Source organism: Camelus ferus, chromosome 1 (genome assembly GCF_009834535.1).
Source record: "Camelus ferus isolate YT-003-E chromosome 1, BCGSAC_Cfer_1.0, whole genome shotgun sequence".
NCBI classification, from domain to species: domain Eukaryota; kingdom Metazoa; phylum Chordata; class Mammalia; order Artiodactyla; family Camelidae; genus Camelus; species Camelus ferus.
The window spans coordinates 121192991-121216795 of record NC_045696.1 but is presented as its reverse complement, the minus strand read 5'-3'; the positions used below and the strand labels follow the sequence as shown (position 1 = coordinate 121216795).

Sequence of the window (23805 nt, the reverse complement as noted above, 5' to 3'; positions counted from 1 at the left end):
TTTAAAAATTTTTAAAGGATAATACCAAAGTTATCGGCCCCAACTGGCCCAGAAAATCAGGTGTCTGCAGCTCAGTGGAGCTTTGCTTTGTTTTGTTTTGTTTTGTTTTGTTTGTTTTCATATAAAGAGGCACCTCAGCATTGAAATGGGCACACAGGAATCGCTTCCTGAAAACTGACAAGTTGTGCCGTTTCTCTTTATGTGGGCAGTTAGACAGGAAACAGGCAGAGTCAGGAAATTTCAAGTACGGGCTTTGGAATTAATTTATTCTCGCATCAAAGTCAGTGAGGGTGATGCTCAGAAAGAAACACTTGAATAAAAACTGACGGAAGGCAGCATCCCCCTCCTGCCACGACATGGGGTTTTTCCATCCCCAGGAGTCTGAAAACTCCTCCTGGCCTCTGACAGTCTCTCCCTGCCTTGTCCATTCCCTGTTCAGGAGTGGTTACCGGCGATCCGGGAAGCCATACAGCTTGAGAGGTGCGTCAAGCTCTTAGCTCTCAGGGCGGCCTTGAGGGGAGGCTCCCCCCAACCTCTCCCTCCCCCAGATGTCTGGTCCGAAGACTGGAAGGCAGCCCTGCAGGCCTGTTCTCTCTGATCCTCTCTCTGGAAGAGGGACTAGTGCCCTCTCTCCGCTTGTGACTGCCCGGCGCATCCGCACTCATACGCGAGCTCACCTGCTCCCGCGGATTGTGCCCCTCTCAGCGCCTAGGGACTGAACTGGGGTCCCCCGGGGCTTCACCCCCATCATTCCTCGGGCTCCGCAGAGACGTGGCTCTCTGAGCACCTGCCGAGTCTAATGGAACCGTGGTCTCGATGCTGTCTGAGGAGTGTAGGAGCTGAGGACATCGCTCAGAAGTGCAGACCACAGTTTCATAGACTTGGCCGCCCAGGAATAAGGCGGGGTATTAGGAAACAGGGCAGGCGTCTCCTCCACGGTGTGCTGGAGACCAGGTCAGCACTGAAACCCAGTCTGGAAATCAGAAGTCAGGTTTGCATCACATCACTACCTTCCCTGCTCTGCCAACTCCAGTCATAGGTCCTCTGCCTCAGCCACATGCTGGAACCACTGGAGAAGCCTTAAATAAACGGGTGCCTGGGCCCTACCCCAGGCCCCTTGATTTAACCGGCCCGGTGTGTATACATCCTGGGGGGGTCAGGATTTTTCATTCTAATGAGCATCCAGGTTGAGACCCAGAGTTAAGTGGGCACAGGTGGGCGAGGTGGGGCAGCCGAGGACCTGAGTGGTACCTAATGGGTGCTGCACCCTGTGAAGACACAGAGGGATTGCCCCAAGTGGTTCACAGTCTCACAGGAGAGAAAAGCATGTGAATAAGTCACAGCCCCCCGTGACCTGTGTGAGGGTGGGGACTGCATGAGGAGGGAAGGGTTAACTCTGTATCCTTTGTGGGGAGAGAGGTAGGTAGCCAGGAAGGGCCTCCTTGGGGTGATGAGTTCCACTAATTCTGTTCTTTGCTGCTGTTAGAATGTGGATGGACTTATCCTAATGATTCTGAGTTATTAGACCGGACAAGCATCCCAGGAAGGGCAGAGTCAACATGGGTCCTAGTAACAGTGGGCCTGGGGTTGGACCCGGCGGGGCCCCCTTTACCCTCCCGGGGTCCACACATGGTATCCTTGACCACACGGAGGGTTCATCTACCTTCGCCTGCAGAGCAGCTGTAACCACTGGATGTGGAGTGACTGCTCAGCAGAGCTCTGCTGTTGACCTACCTGATAAATGACAGAGGCCATTGTCTCTAATACTCCCCACTTATTCTTAAAACATGATGGACCACAACAGGGAAAAGGGCTATCATGTCAGATCGAAAAGTCATTGTGGACCCCTGACCTTTAAAACTTTTTTGGCTCACATACCCCTAAAAAGAACGTTATGAAAACGGATAAGCCTCACACATTTTTACACTGAAATCTAACATTTTCCATCGTGAGTTTAAATAGTGATAAAGAATGAAAATTCTAGCATCATATAAATACGGACATTTAAAAAATAAAACTCTTACAGAAGTCTTGTGAATGCTTCCAGGGGAATCTAAATATGCGCCGTCATCCCTTTGAAAAATGCATGAACAAGCTCATCAGTTTGAGCTGAGAATTTTAATTCTTTCTTCTTTTTCATGAACTCATATTTCCGTTCCCTTCCCCCACGGAATTTCTCCCCAGTGTATCTTGAAAAGTCTCATTTGAAATTCCTCTGTTGATCACTGTATCATACGTTTCTTTAATAAAAATATGAATCTAAATTTTAAATTTTGAATTTCTAAATTGATCTGTAATGAAAAGATTCAAAGTACTTGAAAATATCTCTGGTTTAGTTTTATCGTGATCACTATCAGTGCCTAACTGATCATAAACATTTGGGAAATTTCGGTACCTGATTATTGCCTATAAAACAGTAAAAATGAAAAAAACTTAATGAAAAAGATAATGAGTTTTTTCCCCAATTAGTTTACGTGTCTGTAGGTGACTGCTACCTGTTACTAGAATGAGAGATTCTAGCATCAGTTCTAATCCCATTTCTTGTTTTTACTAACATCAATACGAAGAAGACTTGTTTCTATAAGTAAGTACGTGATAATAGAAAGAGTCTGACTAGCAGTATTATACAATTCTTTAAATTCTAAATTTTATCTGTCATCAAAATGTATTTTTAACCATCTACCACCTGACATCAGCACTTCGTACCATTTTTTAAAGCCAAAATTGGCAGCTACCTGACTTGCAGAAGGATTTGTTTGCTAGTGAGTCACTCCCATTAAGGGTCCCTTTATTTTCTGCCACAGACCTTTTACTCTGGTGAGCAACGCGCCCCGCCCTGTGTGGGCAAGGAGGAGGGTAACTGTCGGGGTGGGGGGGTGAAGGGAGCGCAGGTCCTTCCATCACAGGTGTTCCTGTGAGATCAGTTTCAGCAAAAGATCCTGATTTCCTCTAAAACAAGACAGCCGTGCTCCCCTACCCCAGAAGGGCTTTGATTTCCATGTACCCCAGCTCCAAGACAACTGCTTTAGAGAACAGCCTCTACCAAGTGTCTCATTGCACTGAAACGCTCTTTTGCTCTGAGTTCATTCCTTATGGACACAGTCACTTGTCTTTACTTTTTTTATTGACATGTAGTCAGTTACAATGTGTCAGTTTCTGGTGTACAGCATCATGTCCCAGTCAGCATATATATACATATATTCATTTTCATGTTCTTTTTCATTAAAGATTATTACAAGATATTGAATATAGTTCCCTGTGCTCTACAGAAGAAATTTGATTTTTATCTATTTTTTATATAGTGGTTAGCATTTGCAAATCTCAAACTCCCAAATGTATCCCCTCCCACCCCCATAAGATTGTTTACTGTGTCTGTGAGTCTGTTTCTATTCTGTAGATGAGTTTATTAGAAATTTGTCTTTACTTTGATTCATCTCTGGCTTTAGCTCAGTCTTCCTTACCAGGGAGGGTGAAAAGGACTCTTCCTTCCGCTGATCGTTTGGCCAAGGTCTTTCCCTGAGAAGTTCAAGATAGCAAGCGCATGGCCACTGAAGACCACAGGCTCTCGGATTGTGCTTTGTACTATTTTATTCTGATAGTAAGAAGCGCTACCTTCAGCGCTGTGGAGATCTGCCCTGAGTCTTTCTGATGGGCAGGTTCCCCCAATCATGTTCTCAGTGGTTGCTCCGCAACCCTTGACCCAGTGCTGGTGGGCCCGAGCTCATGCTCCTGGCTGTGCTGGCGAGCTGGTGCTTGCTCATGGGCTCAACTTGCCTGCCCTTGTCTCTTGCATAATAAGACTCCTCTCTGCCCAGTGTTATTTTTAATCAGGAAAATGAATGCTAAAATCTATTGTGCTTAGGCTGGAAATTTTTTCTTTAGTATGTTTATCAGAGTCTTGGTGGTGGCTCACCTCTGAGAATTGATGCCCTCCTGACTCATTAATTATTCCCCTTGTAGGTGAGGCATTTTCCCCACCTCCCAATTCTTGAAACTCAATTATGTAACAGTGCGTCGTGCTCAGCAAACTTTACATCCCCAGGGGTGGCTCAGAGATATAAAAGGAATATTGTTAAGGCTGGAACACTGCTTTGGTGATTAGAAATGGATGGAATATTAGCTCTCACCCCTCCTAAACTCATCACAGAGGAGAATAAAGGGGGTGGAGCCTCCTAGGTTCCTCCTCTGTGTTGACTTCTGAGCCTGCTGAGCTGGAGGAAGCAGGACCCATCCTCCACCCAGGACAGCTCCGTTCCAGATTTAACTGGAAAAACCTCTGAAATCGCCCTCGCCCATCCCTCCCCACATCTGCTCCCCCTTGTCTGGGTTAAGAAGGAATTGCTGAGACAAAGTATTTCAATATTTCCAAGGACCAGAAGTGTGTTTTTCTTTTTTTCTCAAAGCTGTGGTTGATCCTTTATAAGTCATTGCAGTCTTCTGTTTATCAGCATTAATACCTGTTCCAATACCTGCTTGATGTAACACACCACAAAGCCCGTATCTGCACAACAGACAGGAAGAGGGACCTGGAGATTTTCTGGTGACTTTAGACTTTGCTTTCAAAGAATTCTGGTTTCCTTGTATCTCCCATCTCCTACACTAAATTTGGTCAGATTGGCTATACTTTGGTGACATTTTATCAGGGTCATCATTGGCTGCGTTATAACGCCATCTAAATCAGTTTGGTGGTGATGGTGACAATCTGGCTTTGATAATATGACTTCTCAACCAGCTTTGGGGAGGCTCCTCGTTTGCTTCCAGATAGTTCCTAGGACAATGAGCTCTAATCTGAATTTCCTTTTCTGCTGGACTAACTCTGCAAAGAGCTGAGAAAGGCAGGAGTTGTTCCAAGCACAAATCTCAGTGGTGTTTTTAATGGGAGAGAAAGTAGAAGGTTGATGGCCTGAGAAGGGCCTGTCCTCTGCCGAGACCATATTGCAGAGCACATCACGGCAGGCCCCTGACAGCACAAAATCTGCTCAAGGACAGTCTTATTTGTTGGCTGGTCTGGGGCCCCCATTACTGAAGCACAAGAGGAAATCCCAGTTAATGCGATACTTAATCATGAAGTTGTAACAGTATAGTGGAAAAGGCACGGGCTTTGGAATCACACAGTGCTCCCTGATAAACCTCAGGGCACTCTCTTAGCCTTTCCAAGACTCAATTTATCCATCAGTAAAATGAGAATTTCGGTGGACCTTCAACTGTGGTGTGAAAACGAACTAAGCATGTATATTGCCAGCATCTTATCTGGCATGGTGCAGTACCAATCAATGTCAGTCCTTTAAGCAGAAAAGTTAGACTTAAGATACAGCATAGGTGAATGAAGATGTTCAGAGAGAAATTTCAAAATGCGTAAGAGAAGCCAAACCCAAAGGACATCTATGTGACCCTTGTGCATTTTCAGAAGAATTCTCCCTTCTTTATAGAGCCAGATCTTCATGATTCAATTCACGGCTTCTGTGCTTCTTAAATATTTATTGAGCACACACCCCGTGGCAAGTATTATGCTGAAGGTAAGGGCACAGGACAGTTTGGGGCAGGGAGGCCGTGGACATGTGAAAATACTAATATGAAACCAGTGTCCCTTTGAATCCAGGAGCCAAGAAAAGACATGGAAACAACTTAATCGCTGCTCATGTGATAAGCAGGCGCAGTGAGTCCTGCCAGTGGAACAAAGCTGGCAGTTAGCGGATCTTCCAAGCTTTCCATGCTGTTTACTCTTCCCCTTGGGTTCAGGCTCATCCGGCAGCAAAATCCTGGACCAGTCGCTTTACCTCTCAAGGCATTTCCCCACCGGTAAAGGGTGAATAACGGTCTCTCCCTGTAAAGATTTTCAGAGATAATACGTATGAAAGCTCCTAAGACGGTCAGCCGTAGGAGTTAACGCAGGATCGCTTTCCAGAGGCGACCGAAGAGGGGAGGTGGGGAAATCCTGGGATCCTTTTATTCCTTGGTGTCAAGTCTGGCAAAAAGTTAAGGGATGAAGGTGCGGACAAAAGCCCATGACGCCCTTGGGGATTATGTCTGGATTTGAGTTGCCCACACTGTTTCTGTCCCCTGTCCATCACCGTGGGTAATGAGAAGCGTGAGCCAGCATTCGGCCTGGTGACCTTGGTTCACCATGAGGTAAACAAATGAAGCAACTTCTTTTTTTTTTTTTCATTTCAGTGATAAAATGTTCCCAGCCTTTGGGTTCGGTGCCAGGATACCCCCAGAGTACACGGTGAGTGGAGACGGGGTCGTCTTCTCTTTGCTCTGAACGAAGGGTCATTTGGGTTTTTCTCCCAGGCCTCACACTTTTGGCCCTTGATGTAATTATGTACGGCCCCAAGAGTCAGAACCAGTGAGATTAGCTCCTTCAAGCCTGTCTTCTGATGACGTCCAACCTGGTATTCTGGGTGGGTCTTCTCAGTGGCCCAAACGAAGGGCTCCCTTGTAACCAGCTGTGCAGATGTCCCCAAGGGAGAGACCTGCAGACCACACCGACGGTGAGAATCCCTGACAGTGAGGTCTGCCACTCCCTCCCCCAGGCCCCTAAGCACCAGTCTCATGTGGGAGACACAGTGAAGTCCTGAGGAAAGAGCCACCCTGGCTTAGAGAATTTGGAGCTGCTAGGTTCCCACGAAGATGTTGGAATCCTATTTGGTTTTGATACCGATTTCTCACAACACAAGGAAGGCAAAGAGTGCGTAGAGAGAGCTGTGCGGCAGTGGAGCTGAGGCCCTCTGCTGCGGTATGCCAGGTGGCCCTGAGGGACACTCTCCACAGGGGCCTCAGCTCCCCCAAGGGAGAGAGCCTTGGAGAGGCAGCCGGGTCCCTGCCCTGGCCTCGCTGATGCCTCTGAGGTCCAAGTTATATGCAAGCAATACCGCCCAGTCGTCAGTTTCTCTTTTGCAGACCTTGTCTGATCTGCATGACAGGAAGCAGGTGCCAGCATCTGTTTCCAGACCAGGCCTGTCAGACCGAGGGCCTTCCATGCAAGAGAGAGTCCATCTCCCTTCACTGCTGGGTGAGCAGTGGTGGCGTGACATGTCTCCCTGACCTGTCCCCCTCCTTGTCTGCTTTGTAACCCATACTGGCCTCCTGTGGCTACAGAATTCTAAAAGCATTTGTTGGAAAAAAACAAAAGACACGTGGCAGGAAAGTATATAGAACAAGAGTGGTCGACTGGTGGCCTGTAGGCATTAGTCGGGCCACAAATATATTTGACCCACAATTTTTTTTTAAGAATTAAATAACTGAATATAAAATGTCAGATTTCTGGCTTCTCTGGGAAAACTGAAAGTCCTGGCAACACTTAAATTAAAAGATTACACATAGCAAAATTAACCAGCACTCAAGAGATGTAGTCCCCTTCAGGTGGGAATCAGTTCCAGAATGTGGGCAGGTGGATGCCCCCTCCTTCACAGAGCTCCTGAGCCTCGAGACAGAAATGCACCTGGAGCTAAATCCTGGGAGACAGTGCCGCGTGCACACAGCCCCAGGGGAATAGGAGACACAGCACCTCCTGTCAGCCCCGGCTCCCAGGGGATGTTCATTCCCCAACACTCATCCTGTCACTTGGGCAGGTAAAGCAGGCTCAGGAGATCTGAGAAAAATTTAAGGTAAATAAAGCAGATAAGACGGTTGGCAGTCAGCTGATACTTGCCTGGAGAAGCTAAGGGCAAGGGGAAGTGGGCTGGTATCAACAGCGTCAGCTCTGACAGCCCCCCACACACTGAGAAAAGAGGGGAATTTTAACACAGTGACCCATTTTCTAGCCCCCAGAGAGTCAGCGCTCTGAGAAACAGCCTTGGAAATGGAAGTCTCTGAAATTCCAAGTGACCCGGTAAAAATGTCTAGATGCCAGGACATCTCTCTTATTTTATGAAGTTTTAGAAAGAAGAACGTTATTTAGAAAGAAGAACATGTTATTTGACCTTGGGCATAGGTCCTGCCGGGTAGAGGAATTACTGTTGGGAGGCTCCAAAGTATTATCACTTGATTACTTTTCCAAAAGTAGTGTCTATTTTTCCTTGTCTACGTGTAAAGTCCCTCCTGCCCGGCCATTCGGTATGTTATGCTGGAATGAGCCTTAAATGTCAGCAGCCTAGCTGGGGCCTTTGTAACCATGACCATGATGAGAGACGCTTGGGTTACTGGGTTATCATTTTTTAATCACTGGGTCCAAATAGAACTCAGCCAAATTGAAGCCTCCAGTCTGTGTCCACTTCTATCTGGACGTTATTTGGAGTTACATTTTTCTGAAGTCTTTTCTTGGATTTCTTTAGATGCCGTCTTCTCCCCTCCTGCCAGCATGTATCTGATTCTAGAAAATCTCCCTGTCACCTTCAACTCCACAGGAAGCTTAGAATTCACCCTCCATCTCAGATTGATTGTGTCAAGGCTTAAAATGGTTCCCACTGCTTAACATAGAATGAATGAAATGGGCATGTGCTTGCGAACTCTCGCCCCCCAGTGCCTCCTTACTGGGTTAAAGTTGTAATTCTCCCTCCTTCCTTTTTTCATTTGAATGGGTGTCCAGGTCTCTCACGACTTCGCAATCAACTTTAACGAAGACAACCCAGGAATGCGCAGGTGAATCCCGACGTGGCAGAAAGCCAGTGTCTCGTGGCCCCTCTGTTTGTACTTCCCCACTTGAGTGCCTCTCTCCTGTTGTGGTACCTCCATTGTGCTTGTCCCTAGGTGAGAAGTAGGCTCACTGGGTCCAAATAAATATGCTACTCCCAAGACAGCAGAGAGCCTTCATCACAGAGCAGAGAAATACTAGTGGGAAAGGATGAGATCTATTTATTTTTCACAACCGCCTCTGTGAAGGTTTAAGGAGAGGGGGGAGCATGGAATCATTTGACGCTCTCAGCATGTGGGCAAAGGATGTGGGTGGCCTCCAGGACTTCAAGCCAGTAGCCTCATGGTTGTCAGCCAGCAGGAGCCTCTCGGAGGCCGCTGTCCGTGGTCCCTATTTCCGGCCAGAAATTCCCGGCACGGTTCCACAGAAGAATGACAGCTATGACGAGAAACTTCACCCAGAATTATCTTACCTGCTTCCTAAATAATAAACGGAGCTGGGCACACGTGTTGCTCTGAAAGCGATCAGATGCTTTTCTGGTGGGGTGGTGGGAATGTCTGGGTCTCCCCCCTTGTGCTTGTCAAGGAGGAGGGGACTGAATGGGTCACTTAGATCCTGTTGGGGGTCTGAGCATTTGAGCTTCTTTCACAAATTGAGCACAAACGGTCCAAGAATGTGACGTCAGTGTCACCAGGTCTGCACATGACAACCTCTGAGCCCAGAACTTCCCTCTACCCTGATTTTTTCTCACAGTCCCTCACACCCAGTTTGTTATAGTTTGGGTTCCCTCATCCCAGACCACCCCCGCCCTTAAACCATAAGAATGGTTTTCCACCAGAGCCAAATGAAGAGCGTATCCAGTGTTAATCTGTTTCATGTCTTAGGATTCAGCTGCCTCGTACTTTTGGGAGAAGAATCAAACTGGCTTATCTTAGGCAAAAACCTCAGGAACCAGAAAAGCTAGAGAGCTTCTGCTCAGCATGACTTAACTTCAAGACCAGGCAGTGTAATGACTTGGCATCTCCCTGACTTTGGGATGGCAGGCTTAGGGGCTGGATAAAGAGAATGCAGCGTTTTCAAGCATTTTCATACAAATTTGATTACATGCATGTATACAAAGGCAGAACAGAATAGAATTTGGGTGGAAGCCCCACTTTAAACGAGGAGGTGACCACGGTGGTAGATGTCCCTCATCTGTACTCTGGTCCCCAGTAGATGATTGTGTTGGTCGTCACACATTTAGTGAGCAGCTGCCTCAAGCTCACGAGGGAGTTAGTCGCAAGTCCTCCACACAGGGATTCAAACACCAGGAGAGACGGTTGTGCGCACCCGTAACCCACGCAGGTGGCCCAGGGTGGCACGTGCTAGGGTGGAGTCACCCAGATGGGGTGACAACAAGAGGAGGTTGGAGCTGGGAGCTCAGCTCTGAGAGGACACCTGAGTCCACGGCAAACCTCTCTAAGCCTCAGTTTCTCCACCTGTAGAGTGGATGTAACTTCCTTTTCACGATGATGTGAGTATCTAATGAAATCTGTGGTATAAGGTGAGACCTTAGGGGGTCGTTTGTGGAGATGGTCACATTTGACTTGAACCTTTAAGGAGACTGATTTCAGCAGGAGGAGAGGCAGCAATACCAGGATGGGGGTGTTTCCTCTGATCTTGAGACCATAACTGTGCTATTGATAAGGACTCTTGGGGGACTGAATGCTTCATTTGTGTGTGTGTGATTATAAATGTATTTACCATGTTGACTCTTGAACTGTTGACCTTTGCCAATTTCACGACAGGAATCCAAGGCGTCGTGGAAGCCTACCAGAGTTGCCTTCCCAAACTCCAGCTCTACGGCCCCACCAACATCGCCCCCATCATCCAGAAGGTCGCCAAGTCAGCGTCCGAGGAGACCAACACCAAGGAGGCATCGGTAAGCAGAGGGTCAGCCCACTCACGGGCATTTTCTACCTGGATACGGGCCACAGCCCCACCCCACTCTCACAGTAAATGTGCATGCCTACCTGTCTGAGTTTGGACAAGTGACTTGACCTTCCCTGTCCTCAGTCTCCTTATCTGAAAAATGAGGATGATTGGGAATGGAAAAAAAAACTGTCCAAAAATAAGCTTGCTTCCCAGTGTACCCATAGTACAGAGGCAAGTGAGGCCAAACAGAAGCAAACGGCGGTTATTCTGCCCCTGGGGTCAAGTGAAGTGACGCACAACATCACAGTGAAGGTTTGTTTCACGTTCTCTTGGTGGTTTTCTTAAGGGAATTGGACACCAAGGCTACAAGACCAGTTTGCTTTTTTCCCTAATATATTAGAGTTAAATATATTACCATAATGGCTTTTCTGTGTTACCATTTTAATAACATCAATATGTTTCTTCTTTAGCTTGATGATCGTTTTTCAGATTTAGCGGACTATTAACTGATGTCTGAAATTTTCTATATGATTTTGTCCTGAGTTCCAAGATGCTGCATTCACATAAGGAAACGCTATGCTCCTCCTTTGTCTTCCTCCCTCAGCTTGTCTGCCCCCCGGTGTGCTGTGCCCGTGTTCCCAGCCCTCCCTCCCGGTGGGTGGCCAGGGACCACACTCTCGTCTCATGTCAGTGCCTCCTCTGGGCACGTTGCCCTCCAGTATCCAAGGACGCTGACCTAGTGTCACACTCCCTGTTTCTCCTTACCATCTGTTCTTTTCCTTCCTACTGAAGACTCACTCCTGGTAGCATAAAACACGCTCCCAGTAATTCCTATTGAAGTTAAGAGCTCTCCCTTGACACCGCTTTCCTCTTTAGCTGCTGTCCCTTACTTTACTCTTGGTTAGAGCAAAATTCATTGAAAGAGTTGCCTGTCTTCCCCTTCTCCATCTGTCCTCCCGTTGGCCCCTCCACCCAGACCACCCCGACTCTCCTCCCCGACACCCCTCTGAAGACCACGCTTGTCAAAGTCCACAGCACCTCCATCTTGCCAAACCCACAGAGGCCTCAGAGCAAATCTGAATCCTCACAGATGCAAGATTTAGGGATAGGCTTGGACAGGATCAGTATTTTATTTTATTTCTGACCTTTTTATTTTAATCACCAGAACTTGACATTCAAATTCATTAAATGATACCTGGCTCAGAAACCCAACCTGTAAAACAGATTTTAAGAAAATAGACTGTCTTTGGTAAATCTGGGCATGGGCTCGGTCCACACTTGTCTGTTCTCCTTGACTCCCTTCATACCAAGAGCATCCAACACATCCCTAGGGCTCCCCAGAGCCCAATTTGGGCTCATCTCAGCCTCTCTGGGGCACCAGGACCACACGAGTGAAAAGAAAAACTGACATAGGTCTGTGTTCTGTACTGGTAACAGCCAGCATGAGATTGTAGCCATGACTCACTCCCCCAGGGACAGGTGGGGCTGCTCTGAAGGGCAGGTCAAGGGAGAATGCAGGAAGTAGCTAATTCACATATTCTCAAATAAATCCCTCCCATAGGCCAGGACCACTGGTGCTTTTCCCCACAGGTTTCTACTGTCTTCTGGACAGTGTGTGGTCCAGGGCCCGTGTTATTCTTGGTCACTAAGAGTCCTAGCCTTGAACCTTCCAGGCAAGTTGAACCAGGAAGTCTGTGACTGTAGGATTTTTTTCCTTGATTTTGTGAAACTCTTCTAGAAAGAAAAAAAAAAAAGTCCCTTCCTTATATAAACAGGACCTCAAGTGCATTCAAAGATTTTACTGTTTCACTCGTGAGCATTTTCCTTGGCTGACTTTGGAAGCAACCGTTACTGCTGGCTTTATTGGAAATTTGCATCAGGGTTTTGATCTAGCAAGATTGAACCAAGAAGGATCAGATTTTAGAATCCTGACAGTCTCTTCCAACCAGGGCTTCTTAACCCTTTTTGTTTCGGGGACACCCTTAGCAACTGGTGAAGAAGCCCTTGAACTCTTCTTAGAGTGCACAAAATAAAATACGTTATTATAAAATAAGCCAGTTAGATTGAAATGCAGTTAGCAAAACATATTTAAACGTGACATAGAAGCATCGTAAATGGAGTAACAAAATTAAATGATGAGAATTTGTGGCTGGTCTGATAATTCTGTAATTTCTCAGTAGTGTTGAATGTAAATGGTATTTTGAGATATTTGCAGCCACTGTAATGAAACAGGAACCTAGTCTGTGATGTCTCCTGGTGACTCAGTCACAAGTATGGCTAAAACTAATTTTATTTGTTGATGATACTGATAGTGAGAAAAAACGATACATTTTAGTTAGAGGTTAGTGAAAATAAAACTTTAATTGACCCCAGTGTCACAGGCTTTCTGAATTCCTTCAACTCAGCTGTCCAGAGGCCCAGGTTAAGAGCCCTGCTCTACTGGAGAAGTCAGCTACATTGTGCAGCATGTCTCTAAATGGCTTGCAAACTGCGAACGGTTTTTACATTTTTAAGTGGCTGGAAAAAAAATCAAAAGAAGAAGAATATTTCATGGCACAGAAAAGTCATATGACATTCAAACTTCAGGGTCCATAGTTATATGGGACCTCAGCCATGCCTGGTCCTATGAAGTTCTGTCTGTGGCTGTTTTCACACTGCACTGGCAGAATGAAGTCATTGCCACAGACACCACCACGGCCCACAAAGCCTGAAATGTTTACTATAGTCCCTTTACAGAAAATATTTTCCCAACACCCACTCTAGACCAGGACAGCCATAAACGTTCTTGATGTGGTCATGTGACTGTCAGGTGTTTTGTTCCTGGAGACACTGACTGAGGGGCTAATCCATGCCGTGGACCACAGAGATCAGATCAGACAGGAGTTAGGGGAGGGTGGGGAGCAGAGGAGGGGGTACAGAGGTGGGATTCACGCAGGAGCCCGTCTGCTTGGGACTCAGGAGTCTCTGTCCAGGCGTGGTGTTTGCTTTGGCCTCTGAGACGCATCCTGGATGGGAGGTGGGTGATTTATGGTTCTGGTGTTGTCCCCAAGCCACCCCTCCTCCCTGCACCCCCACCCCCTCCATCATTTCACCCTACTGAGACCATCCTCCAAACTCCCAGGCTACCTTCTTTGTGAACATATAAAACTCAAAAAGCATAGGTATGGATGAAAATTTACAACTTGAATGGATTTGAAACTTGCTGGGCTAGAACTCGGTGAGCAGTCAGTTAGTGGACCGGGAACAGAGTTCATCTTTATATCAAACTGTGTGGAAAGCCTTCAGAACACGTGTTGTCTTCATCTCAGTGCAAATTTCTCTTCTCTCCAGTTGTCCTTTTGACTGAGACATTTTGTTTAGAAACAGATTTTTTCAGACTAACCAAGAAAAATGGGAACTCTTTCATACTGCCAGCCTATTTGCAACCTTTTCAGTGTGATTCTCCAAACCAGATGTTTTCCAAATGTGATTATCCAGTCTAGCTTTTCTCCTTTGAAGCAGGGCAACTTGGAATGGTTTACTTGTCCCATGTTTACTGCCCCTGCCCCATAGATGGGGCGCCCTCCGCAGATTATACTCAAAGTTCTTTTGCGTTTGGCAGGAGCAGCATGTCGGTGACCTCTCCCCTCCCCTCTCAGTGTGGAGGCTGTCGTGATGCCACTGACGACAGTGGTGACCTCCCCTGGGCCTTCCTTCTCCAGACCCACTGTGCGGATGGGTACAGAGCCTGCTCTCCAACCTCCATCTCCGGGGGAAGGGCCTGGCGGGGCTGCAGGCTGAGACCTGGGACTTAGAGCGGGAGGACCCTCCTCCCCACGTGCTTAGAGCTGGGCAGCACTTGCAAGGCAGTCACTGGCCCAGATACACGGCCCTCAGCTCTCCAGCAGGGCTTCAGCCGTGAGAAGTATAATGGGAGCCGTGGAGCACCTTTAAATAGTAAACAGTAAATGGTAGCCACATTTTAAAGAGTTAATAGAGCAAGGAGGATGTAGCTCAGTGGTGGAGCGTGTGCTTAGCATGAACAAGGTCCTGGGTTCAATCCCCAGCCCCTCCATTAAAAATTAAATAAATAAACCCAATTACCTCCCCCCAACAACATAAAACAAATGAAGAGTTAATAGATTTGCAGATACTGACTGGTATATATAAAATAGATAAACAAGTTTATACTGTATAGCACAGGGAAATAAATCCAATATCTTGTAGTAGCTCATGGTGAAAAGGAATATGAAAATGAATATATATAATTCATGTATGACTGAAGCATTGTGCTGTGCACCAGAAATTGACACATTGTAAACTGACTATACCATAATAAAATAAATAATTAATAAGTTAATAGAAATAGGGAAATTAATTTTAATAATAATGGATTTTATCTAACCCACTGTAACTAAAATAATTATCATCTTAAGATAAACTCTGTATAAAAAATATTGATAGAATATTTTCCATTTTTTTGGTACTAAGTCTCTAAAAGCCAGTGTGTATTTTACTTTATTGATATTTACATCATCTCAATTTGGATGCTAAATTATCATCAAAAATACTCAGTTTTTATTTAGATTTTATAAGTTGATCACTGAAAAAGTAGGTAGTTGTTCTAAATATACTTAAAAGATTTCCAGTGACTCAATCCGGTATCCATTTTTTTTTTCAGTTAAATTTAAATTGATGTGAATGAAAATTACAAATTCAGTTGCTCCATCGCTCCAGTCACATCTCAAGGACTCGGGAACCCCGTGGAGCTAGTGGCTATTGTACTAGGCAGCTCAACTTTAGACTCTTGAAAATCTGCTAAAGAGGCCGGGATAAACTGTCTAGTCCCACCCCTCACTTACGAGATGGGGAGGCCAAGACCCCAGGGGCTGAGGGTTCTCCCAGCATCTCAGAGCCGAGGCTTTGAAGCCAGCCCTCCTGACTCTGGTGCTTTGTGTGCTGCACTAAGGTGCCAATTAGAATTAACCCGCAGTGACTGTGCCTGCCTTTGAGCTGCATTCACCGCCAGCCCTCAGTCCTCGGGCTGTCAGCACAGGCACTTGGAAAAGTCTGTCATCCCTCTTGCTGTGGTTGGTCTGTGCTGAAGCCACCAGGCGCGTAACTGGCTTTGTCTTGTCTCCCCATCTGTCTGTCCCCCAACGTCCCATTGGCGGTAGCAATACTTCATCCTGCTGATCCTGACTGATGGGGTCATCACGGACATGGCGGACACGCGGGAGGCCATCGTCCATGCCTCCCACCTCCCCATGTCAGTCATCATCGTGGGTGTGGGCAACGCAGACTTCAGCGACATGCAGATGCTGGATGGGGACGACGGAATCCTGAGGTCACCCAAGGGGGAACCCGTCCTCCGTGACATTGTCCAGTTCGTGCCCTTCAGGAACTTCAAACATGTATGTATAGCTTGGGGGAGGGGAGTCCCCGTTTCTCCACCAGTGTTCACAGTGAAGCAGGGCCAGCTGTCCCTGCCAGGCCAGGACATCCCACGCAGGATGAGGAGTCCTGCTAACTGTGCAGCAGCGTTTCACTGCAGCATGGTCTCATCCACAGAACTTAGGGTCTCTGGTGCACCCAGGGCTGCCATGGACAGTTGGGCATGTTGCAAGAGAAGCTGAAATTCGGCCTTCTTCTCTTTTTCAAGCCACGTGCCCTGGCAGAGGCCTATGTTGCCTTGGCAAAGTATATTTTCAAAATGATAAAAACCTAAATCCTCTATCATTATATAGTAAGCAGCATCCAAGATGGATTCAATTCATGCCTGAGGGAGCCAGCAAGATGACAAAGCTGGTTCAAAGCATGATGTTAAGCAGTCGTTTATGGTCAGTTTGCTAAGGCAGCATCAGAACTCATAATGACCAACAGGGTTTAAAAAAAAATCATCTGAAGATTCCCTCTGGGGACGTTTCCAAGCCCTCGAGTTGTAGGGCATCCTCCAGCGTAGGCATAAGGCAGCACGGCATGGCATCCTCTCGCGGGGGGGGCGTGCTGGAGCAGGCGGAGTTCTCTGCCGTTGTGCCGTGTTTGTCCATGCATATGCTGGCTTGCACATTGCCCAAGGTGGGGAGAGGGCTGTCCTTCCAGACTGTGATGTCCTGCACCATTTTGTTGGCCAGACAGAGGTAGCCACGGGACTGACTACCACCCATAACTTGGCCCGAGTGAGAAGAGGGGTCCAAGAGCTCCCTCCCTAGGAATATCATCATATTCCCCAAACCACCATCTCCCTACCCTCCCCCCCACACCTGGGGGCTAAAGCAGTGCCCTGGGGCCATGCAGGGCTGCAACCTCGTCCCCAGCCCCTCCCTCCCTCACACACTTCGAGTGTGCAAGGCGTGTGCCAGCCCTGGGACCACCATGGATGACGAGCTGTGGGTCCCTGCCTCCAGGAATTTACAGAGAAATGCCCTGCTGGGACACAGGCTAAGTGACCTGGGAGAAGGGGTGTTGCAGAGGGCTGACCTGTCACTCAGAACCTGAGATCCAGGTGCCAAAGTCACAGCTCAGGTGAGGCTCAGATTCTACATGTCTCATCAGCTCCCGTGCGAGGTGACCTGCCAGTCTGTAGCCCAAGGCATGTTCTGAGTCACAGGAGGGTTCATTTCTGCCCCACCAGTATCCCTCATGTGACTGTACCTTTCTCAGTGGCAGAACCATAGACCCCATCAGCCTGAGCATAGGGCCTGGAGCAGAAACAATGTCTGGATTTGAAGCTCAATTAGACACAAAACAATGGAGCAAGTCTTCCAACCATCCAACTTTCACCCATCCTCAGATGTGAATAGTTTCACATTTTGAGGCAGGCAAGAAAAAATATAATTATGAAATGGAAGGTTTATTTTCCAGTAATTGGACCACTCTTGCTTGGAGTAGATGCTGGACAAATGCTGAAGGAAGGAAGGAAGGAAGGAAGGAAGGAAGGAAGGAAGGAAGGAAGGAAGGAAGGAAGGAAGGAAGGAAGGAAGGAAGGAAGGGTCTCAGAGCAGGACTTGCGTCTTTTAGTCTGATTCTGGGACAGAGTCCGTGGGCCGGGTGCCACGGTCACGGTGATTTCTTCTTCCCCGCAGGCGTCTCCAGCAGCCCTGGCAAAGAGCGTGCTGGCTGAAGTCCCGAACCAGGTGGTGGACTATTACAACGGCAAAGGGATTAAGCCAAAGTGTTCGTCAGAGGTGTATGAATCTTCCCGGACGCTAGCTCCATGAACTCCATGCACTTTACAGGGTTCTGAAATACTACTCCTGCCAATATTTAATACTTCTGCTCCCGTACTGAAGCACACACATACACATTTAAAACTAGCACGTTTTGGTGATTTTTAACTAATCGACGATTTTTTTTTCTGCATGTGTAGCCCCGAGGCCTGGATCTATGAGGCCCTTGCATCATTAAAAGACTTTTTACAAAGAAACACAGATAATTATCCCTTACTCCCTACGTTACAGCATGTTTGCCTTGAAATAAAACGGTATCTGTATCCGTTTTTTATACAGATTTGTTGAAATTTTGCTAAATTTCTTATTACCTTTACACTGTAAAGCATTTTGAAACATTCCTCGAACGTTGATAGCCAACACATATTTGGTTTTATGTGCTACAGGGTGAGAGACTTTTTAAAATGGCAGCTGCATGGACTGTATTTTGCATGTTTAAAATAAAAAAAAAAAAACCACCACACTGTTGTTGTTTTTTTTAATTGAAGTACATACAGTCAGTTGCATTGTGTCAATTTCTGGTGTACCGCACAATGTCCCAGTCATGCAGATAAATATCACACTGCTTATTGCAGTTGTTAATCTATTTCTAATTCCTCCCTGCTGAGAACGGTCTCTCCACCGAAGAAGAGGTTTAGCCACCTGAAGATGGGCTCCCTGAAGTGGTCCTCTGAGTCTACTGTGAGTACACATCACCGGAGGAGCTTGTTAAAATTTAGACTGTGATGCAGCAGGTCTGCGTGGGCCCAGGATTCTAGCTCTAACAAAGTCCCAGGTGATGCCAGTGCAGTTCTGAGATGAAGGTTCTCGATTTCAGGGGGTGGTGGCAGAGGCCCTCCCAAACCGGGCAGCACCTCATCTGCTGGCAAACGGCCCCTCTCCCCTGGCTCCGAGGTGGGAGTGGAAAGTAATGAGACTGATTCCAGAAGCTGCACCCCCATCCCCTGCTTTATGGTGGTCACACCTCTTCCTAAAACCAACTAGGGAGTGGTCCTCCTGGCCAGCCCTGCCCTCTGAAAGGAGGTGTCATGCACCCCGGCCTGATGGTCCCGTGTCGATGTCTGTCCCCCGGGGTGGACTCAGAGAGCCTTCAGTAGACCCAGGACAATGGGAGCTTGTCACTGCAGGTGGCCACACGGGTGGCCCTCCAGAAGGGCGGCCCACCAGGCTGACCTTCAAACTTAGCGTAGCGGGGCTTCTTTCCTCCTCCTTCTGTCCCTCCTGATCACAGACTCTATCCACCCAAAGGCCTGGAGTCGCTGCTTTGGGTGGAGGTGTTTTGTTTTGCTATAAACTGGCCTGTCTTGAACCACAAGAATGCACGTTTCACTTGTATAATCTTCTTGCAGAGAAACAGAAAAGTGTTTGTCAGCAAAAAAGGCACAGGGTGTACTCCATTTTCGGTCAGAGAGATGGGAAAGTCAACCTCAAAGTAAAATCGATCTGTTGACTATATGTTTGTTGAGGGGGGAAGTGTTAACAAGCCAATCAAATGCCTTGCATGATTCCAGTGTTAGATCTACAGATCCTCACCTTGCAAGTACGTGTCAGCCAAATGCACGTCTGGGGATAATGGTAAAAATGTATGACTGGAAAAAAATCATAAACACTTAAACTGTATTATTTTATGAATAAATTATTTTATGAATAAATTGGGTACTTACAAAATTTTTCTAAGAGTTACAGTCTTGTTTTTCTTTTCAAGGCAATTTCTCTTTTTTTAATTGAAGTATAATTGATTTACTATGTTGTATTAGTTTCTGGTGTACAGCACAGTGATTCAGTTATACGTATATATATATATATTCCTTTTCATATTCTTTTTTATCATAAGTTATTACAAGATACTGGATATAGTTCTCTGTGCTGTACAGTAGGTCCTTGTTGTTTATCTATTTTATATATAGTAGTGTGTATCTGCGAATACTGAACTCCAAATATAAATAAGTTCATTTGTATCATATCTTTAGATTCCACATATAAGTGATATCATATGATATTTGTGTCTCTCTTTATGGCTTTCTTTACCTAGTACGAGAATCTCCAGGTCCATCCATGTTGCTGCAAATAGCATTATTTGATCTTTTTTATGGCTGAGTAGTATTCCATTGTATAAAATATATCACAGCTTCTTTATCCAGTCATCTGTCAATGGACATTGAGGTTGTTTCCATGTCTTGGCTATTGTAAATAGTGCTGCTGTGAACATTGGGGTGCGTGTATCTTTTCAAATTAGAGTTCCCTCTGGATATATGCCTAGGAGTAGAATTGCTGGATCATATGGTAAGTCTATTTTTAGTTTTTTAAGGAAGCCCCTCGAGGCAATTTCTGAACAGTGATTTATTTCCTGTCGGTGATGTGGCCCCGGGTGAAGAATAGCTCCTTCACAGCCTCACAGAAGCATGTGGGTCATTGTTTTTAACAGACAAGGAATTAAAATACTTGGACCCTGTCCTGTAGAAATAGCTGGTGGTTGTTTCTAATCCAGAACAAGGACAGGAACTTCCATGCCTTTGTGCCAGGAACATAGTAAGTGCTCAGTAGATGCTTAACGAACACAGAGACGACTGATCAAATGAGTGAGTGTGTGGGAGAAGGGATGCGTGGACGCGTTCATGTGCCCCCTGGTCAACATCTAGTCCTGGAGATTCAACAGGCGGATTAAGTGGCTGTGGCTGTCGGTCTCAAATATCTGTTTGGATCTCCAACATTCATGTCAGGACGCCTGGGATTTGTGAGCCAGGTGGTGAGGACAGAGTCCAGGTTTCCTAGCAGGACCTTAAGGAGGTCAACGTCCCTTGTCACAGCCAGACTCAAGCCCTGCTCAAAAAAAATAATAAAAATAATAGCTAACTGTGCACAGCCGCTGTTCTAAGTGCTTGAGAGAATACTATCTCATTTAACTCTTCCAACAGCCCTGTAAGGTAGACAGTATTATTAGTCTCATTTTGTAGATAAGGAAGCTGAGACAGTGGGCGGGTAGAACTCAGTGGTAGAGCATGTGCTTAGTATGCACAAGCTCCTGGGTTCAATCCCCAGTGCCTCCATTAAAAATAAATAAACTTAACTACTCCAAAAAAAAAAGAATTTTTAAAAAAAGAAACAGAGACACACAGAGTTTGGGTAACTAACCCGAGGTCACGCAGCTATCCAAAGGCATCACCAGGATTTGAACACAGATGCTCTGGCTCTCGACCCCAAACTCACTTTATAATCCCTGTTTCAGCTCCCTCCTGCACTCTCCCCAGCCACTTGCCATATTCTGCAGCAGATTATTAAGCTATTTGAGAGAATGAGTCAAAGCATGATCTTTGCCTCTGTTTCAGAAATCCCTGTCTCACCTGAGGACCTCATCTTCTTTCCAGGAGCATCTTGCAACGTTCAGCATCCCCCTGGGAGCAGAGGAAGACTCAAGATACACCTGGGTCTTCCGAGCTTCATGCTACCAAGGAGACCACACTGAGACACTTGGAATACGGATGCTTCCAGCACTGAGTGATCATGTGAACACCTGAGGAGGAGCGGTCTACACGGAGTGAGGTAAGGAGCCGGGCGTGGCGAGGATTCAGGAAAACTGGAAGGGTTGTGTCCAGAGGCAGGTGGCCCCAGCCAGCTCCAGATGGCAGGCAGGAACGCAGACCCAGTGAAGCCAGGCCACCCAGTGTTTCAGGGCAATTGAAAAATGCAGCATTTCATGTAAAACCTACTGATTTGCAAATATGGAAAATTCATTCAAAATTCAACCATTTTCACACTCAAAGGACCAAGGTGTATGAGTCAAATGAAAAACACCTCTGGGTTTATGTGGTCTCTGAAGTGCAAATTTGGAACCACTGAGTTATATCCACCACCAGGCCTCAACAGGTAATATACACTCTGAATCTCCCCAAAGAGATTATATGTCTGTGGTTTATGGCTACCGATACTTGCTGTATTTGAAATTGAAACTGAAAATATAACACATGTATTAATTCACTGGCATAATAATATACCCATAAGTTAGTAACATAAAAATATTTTTACAAAAACCTGTATTTTCAAAACCAAAAAAACAGCAAAATAAGCAGCCTTGTGTGTCTTGCTTAATAAAAGCCAGCTGGGTTCTCACACTGACTCCTGCAGTCAACCTGTCATGAAGGGATGTCTTGGCTGAGGTACAGTGATGAAGATCTCGCCTTACATGGCTCTGGAGTTGGTAAGGGGAGGAGTATTCGTAAGATAATTGTGCTAATTCTTTTTATCACAGCAAAGTCAACAAGTGGTAGCTTCTCCAAGGTGAGCTGCAATTTGAAAGATGGAAAAGCATAACAATGAATGTTTCCTGGCCTTTTGCGTGGCTGTTTGACCCACGTGTGTTTTGTAACATCACACTTTGGCCCTTTGGAAAATACTGACCCGCTCCGTTATTCGCATGTTCCAAATAGTCACACCGTTTATTTTACAATATGAAAAAAGAATCACATTCTTCTGTATCATACGACTGCTGATCTCACCAGACAGTCTCTAAATACTGGGATCTGTCCGAATCTGGCAGCAGACTCAGGTTTTTGAAGAGTCTATTCTTTGCTGGAAAGTTCGAATGTTATCACTGGCACGTGTTGACACGCACGCCAGCGTGCAAAAGTGTTGGTGGGGGAGACGCTGGCGTCGTGGCTCCCCTTCTCCCCTGGTGGTTCTATTTTGCACCCGCACGACCTTGCAGGAAAGAACATAGTTTCATTTAAGGATGCTATTGATGGAGCAGAAAAATTATTTGTCTTATTACATCTTGACCCTTGAGGCCACGTCTTTTTCATATGCTAAGTGACCGAACCAAAGCATTTGGGTTCAATCCCCAGTACCTTCATTTTAAATAAAAATACAAAAGTAAAAGAAAAAGGTGCTTCTGCCATTTGCACTAGAGCTTCGCAAAGAAATGCAGGGATTTGGAACCTTGTTCATTAGCTTTCACTTCTGTAAATCTGAAAGCACAGGCGAAGATTAGCAGGGTTCCCCCTGAGATAAACGGACATATTTTCCCCATTTTTGCCCCCATCCTGAGGGCCGGGGGTGATATTTCTAAGAAAGGAATTTCTTTCACAGGCGATTAAAAGGTACGGTTTTCTTATTTCAAAAGAAAGACACTTTCTTCCCTCTTGCATATTGAATGGTTTTTCTAAGTAGCACAAAATGCTAAAAAGGCCCTCCTGCCTTCATTAACAATCCACAGGTAAATCCTTGGCAACCAGCTGGGGTCCACTGGGACCTCAGTCCCTGCATCATGGAAAGCAATCAGAGCGCCAAATGTCAAATGCAGGTGGACTGGGGTGCGGGATATTAAAAATACGTACACCCACAGGGACTGGATTAGGCTGAGAAAATAATTTCATAACCTAAACTAATTCATTTAGAGCTGAATATGATTCAAGTTAAGTTGAAAGTGATTACAAATATCATTAAAGGTAACCCACAGTCCAGAAATTGCCATCAAGTTGTCTATGTCTGTTTGTTATTCTTAGGATCAGAATGAACTTTTCTGCAGACCCCAGTTCCTCCTAGAACATGAATTTATCCATTCGCACAAGGGTAGCTAACAAGCAAATCTGACCCTCCGAAAGGAGGCAGACTCATGATGCAAGAGCAGTTTTGGGGTCAGGCAGAAATACGTTTCCTAGAGAATATAAATATAGTGACCATCTCTAACCTTCAGATTTCTTATCTGCAAAATGGAAACAATACTATCTACCTCTTAGGGTCCTGGTGGTGAGGACGTAGGAGGTATCTTTAAAAGGCTGAGCTCAATGCACGACATCTAGTAAGCAGTTTACAGGTCATTATTTACAGCACCGTGGGCAAGTTGTGTCGCCTGGAAGACAAAAGGATGGAAAAAAAAATAATGAAAGGAGGCTGGGAAATGCACAAACCTATAACATTTGATGGTCCTTGTCACAGAGAAAAACATGTGACTTGAGCCAGGTCAAAAAATCTGCTGGAGCTCCCTGGAGAGGGTAACGCACCTTTGATGTTGCTGCCTGTGAGGACGTGAATCTGCATGTGCGGGAAGCCGTTCTCCCCACCTGGCGGGAATGAGGCCCACGCAGAACGAAGAGGTCAGAAAGGAAAAGGGGCAAG

The 23805-nt window shown here is 46.2% G+C and overlaps 1 protein-coding gene across 1 annotated transcript in view; it reads left to right on the top strand.

Annotated features, from left to right (window-relative positions):
* Positions 1-18155, top strand: part of CPNE4 (copine 4) — a 379779-nt gene extending 361624 nt beyond the window's left edge. The window contains 6 exon segments of the mRNA XM_032489534.1: positions 6172-6226; positions 8528-8566; positions 8568-8580; positions 10360-10493; positions 15643-15879; positions 17551-18155. Of these exon segments, the coding sequence (XP_032345425.1) occupies positions 6172-6226; positions 8528-8566; positions 8568-8580; positions 10360-10493; positions 15643-15879; positions 17551-17685 (613 nt within the window). The 3' untranslated portion in view covers positions 17686-18155.
* Positions 18156-23805: the final 5650 nt, after the last annotated feature.